This window comes from Sinocyclocheilus anshuiensis, unplaced genomic scaffold (genome assembly GCF_001515605.1).
Source record: "Sinocyclocheilus anshuiensis isolate Anshui unplaced genomic scaffold, SAMN03320099.WGS_v1.1 scaffold496, whole genome shotgun sequence".
Classification (NCBI taxonomy): Eukaryota; Metazoa; Chordata; class Actinopteri; order Cypriniformes; family Cyprinidae; genus Sinocyclocheilus; species Sinocyclocheilus anshuiensis.
Genome location: NW_015555736.1, coordinates 393,584 through 396,998, shown reverse-complemented (window position 1 = coordinate 396,998; position 3,415 = coordinate 393,584). Strand labels below are relative to the sequence as shown.

General features: G+C 38.1%; 1 protein-coding gene across 2 annotated transcripts in view; it reads right to left on the bottom strand.

Annotated features, from left to right (window-relative positions):
- LOC107673126 (activin receptor type-2A-like) overlaps positions 1-1,294 on the bottom strand; it is a 49,123-nt gene extending 47,829 nt beyond the window's left edge. For both annotated transcript variants that reach the window (XM_016466599.1, XM_016466600.1), the window contains exon 1: positions 127-1,294. In XM_016466599.1, the coding sequence (XP_016322085.1) occupies positions 127-181 (55 nt within the window). In that variant the 5' untranslated portion in view covers positions 182-1,294. The remainder of the gene's footprint in view (positions 1-126) is intronic.
- Between the last annotated feature and the right edge of the window lie 2,121 nt (positions 1,295-3,415).

Below are 3,415 nucleotides of genomic sequence, written 5' to 3'. Positions count from 1 at the left end.
ACACACACACACACACACACACACACACACACACACACACACACAAAAAGAGACATGTCATGATACAAATGTACACTCTGTACATGCTTATTGCATTTAAAGGGGTCAAAGCTTATTAACACCCACCTGAGGAGCAGGAAATGAGGAACACTCCAAAAGCCAGCTTTGTTGCAGGTCCCATCTTTCAATCTTCTGTCTTGCCCTACAAAATCCAAAAGTCTTTGCATTCAAGTTGCTCCTCGAACCACTGATCAGCAGTCAGTGAAACACATCCATGTCACCGAGTCAGTGATATATGGCAGTGCAAAAATCCAATGCCAGCCTATAGTCCTCAGATTCGGCGATTTAGAAACGGCATTAAAGTGTCCACTGGTGATAGTTCATTCAAAGCAGACGAGCTTTTAGAAATAAAGTGATCTATGACTGTCCATGCAGTTTGCTTTAAAACTCATATCAATAACGAGGAAATTCCAATGCGTACGAATACTGTATCTATACAAATGTTGCCCTGCCGCGCGCTCAGAATAAACGAGCTCGTTCAATAAACTCGTTCAGTAAATGGGCCAGCTCCCAAACCCAGTGATCAGCACAACTGGACAACCTATGCATAGAACCCGCCATAAAATATATAGATACAAATATTGTTGTTAATGCAAAGGAACTAAAATGTCAAGCAGATAAATGCCTCCAAACCACCTGGAAAGTCTATGGCAGTACACTAAATGCATGCACATTTACGGGGATAAAAATGGAATTAACATCCCTAAACGATGTTTCCGCATCACGCTCACTTCGCTTTATGCTTAAATATAATATATGCAGTACAACAGATCATAGATAAAGTGAAATAAATGGGGTCACGCGCACGATTCAGCGCACGCGCGAGCTCAAGTTGACAGTGGAGGACTTAAATATGGCCAAACGCGCTATATCCACATTCCCTTCTGGTGTTAATGACTCAAACCTGCAATTCCCGACCTCACAAAGCTTCTCCAGAACTGCTAAGGTAGGTAGTTCAAACAAACAGTCGTTTTAAACTAAGACATGTCAACGGCTGAATAAAGCTTAGCACATAACATTACAGCCTCGAAATAACTTAATCAGCCCCGTCGGGAGTATGAGGCCAAAAATGAGACAGAATTGACAGATAGCGTCAGTAAATGTAATCCTTCAATATGTATTGTCCCGGTGTTCACGGTCGATTGACTTTTTAGAGCGGTCGGAACTCAATTTATCGCGATTTCCCTCTCTGTTGCTGTCAGTCACCGTTGGCTTACTGTATTCAAGATGGACGCCGGGGTGGATTGTTTTTGTTTTTTCTGTACTCCGCTGCCTTTACCCGCCCATTTCTCTACGTAAGCGCGGCACCGTATTGATTGACAAGCGTTTTACCCAATCAGAACAACATATGTAAATAATTGAAACCAACCATAGAGCTGGTTACACATAAACCCAGCCCTCTCTATGAGGGGTTTGTGTGTGGCAGTAGAGTGACGTGCGTTCGGAATGTCAACACGTTAAACCATAGAGCTGGTTACACATAAACCCAGCCCTCTCTATGAGGTGTTTGTGTGTGGCAGTAGAGTGACGTGCGTTCGGAATGTCAACACGTTATTGTGTAATTATGTTGCATTTACATATTGGGTAGACCAGGCTAGTCCAATTACAAAAGTATGTGTTTTCTCTATTAAAGGTTTTATATATTGGTTTTACCCAGATCAACCCCCCCCCCAATTATATTTTTGTAATCAAGTGAACACAATAAACCACACTGCATTCTTTGGTGGATTTTAACAGAAAGGTATTATCCATAAATATCAAGTTGTGGTACGCTGTCATTGTTAGCTGTTTATACCATTTATTATTTGAAATAGTTTTTGCCCAAACTGATGTTTTTTTTTGTTTGTTTGCTTTTGAACATTTATGCTTTGTTATGAATTGTTTCATAGTTGTTATACAGTTTAAATTTAGCTGAAAAGCATATAATCCGGTTGTTAAGTTTGATGTCACTCGTCACCAGGTACAAACAAAACCAGATGGTTAAAGCAAAAAACAAATGGTGCTAATATATACTCACTGTGTGCTGTAGTGCTACTGAACAATCACGATCCTAACTTTTATCTCCATACCGAAATTTCAGTTGGCCAGACAGTGATTCATCATTTCTGAATCATTAAAACATTGGTGCCCAGGACACGTTGAGTTCGGAGACTGTAGTGTGTATCGCCAGCTTTTAAAAGTTTAGCTTAAAAGGAATAGTGCTCACTGCTCATAAACGGCTTTTGAGATAGTATTCACACTTGAGACAGCAGAGAAAGAGGACTTGGTAACAGTCGGATAGGTTGTTTTAATGGCATGTTCCACTGTGACAACTTACCCCATAATGTAACAACATGCCCTGCTGTTGATATGTGTTCAATAACAATATCCTTTTCCCCTGGTCAATAACAATGATAATGTTCAAATGCTTTTTTTTTTCCTCAAGATTTTAAGATATCTGCATATACAGTAATTAATTTTCAGAAATAAGCCTACCTTAGAAATATTTGTAATTCATGAACAGGAATCATGAGAGATAAACCATTACAGTTTTGTGAAAGACAAAGAGGCAGTGAGTGATGTATTGTTTTATTCTTACTAAAAACCATTAAATGCCTGCATGGTTAATGAGAAATCATTCGCTATTGTTGTTGTCAGCCTTTGATGAAAGAACGACAGCTGGATGTTTCACCTTAATAGCATTGTTATTGATTTGCCTTTAAATAAAATATCATTCATTATTATTTTTGCTTCATCAATGTATAAACCCAATTAATTTTTTTTAAGTCATTTATAGGTGAGGCGTTTTGACAGGCACTTCTGAATTTATAACAGAGATGAAAGTGCACTGCATTCATACTTGAACTTGCAATATAAAGTGGATTCATCTTGGCATGAGTAGTAATACTAATTTGAACCCCTCTGTGCTATACAGTAAATTATTTTATTATGTTTTTGTACATTTTAAATAACTACTGTGATGTTGTCATGATCAGTAGCAGCTAATTGTCTAATATCATGCAAAAACATTTTTATTCAGACATTTACTCAGACATAAATTCAGGTATAAATACTATAACAAATCATTAGTAGCATAAGATAATTACTAACCAGACCATTTTTTAAATGAAAACCATCATAAATCTACATCACAAGGTCTCCACAGAGGACTGTTCTTAGTGATTTGTGTTCTGCTCTCATTGTAACATAATAGCAACTCCCAACCGGGCCCAATGCAGCCTATGTAATCTGATCCACAAATATTCACACATAATCCTGATGCCCTATTTAACCATAAGCATTTTTTTTCCATTGCTGCAGTGATCTGAACCTTTGTTGAAGTCCTTCAGTTTCCACATTCAGTGTCTGCAATGAA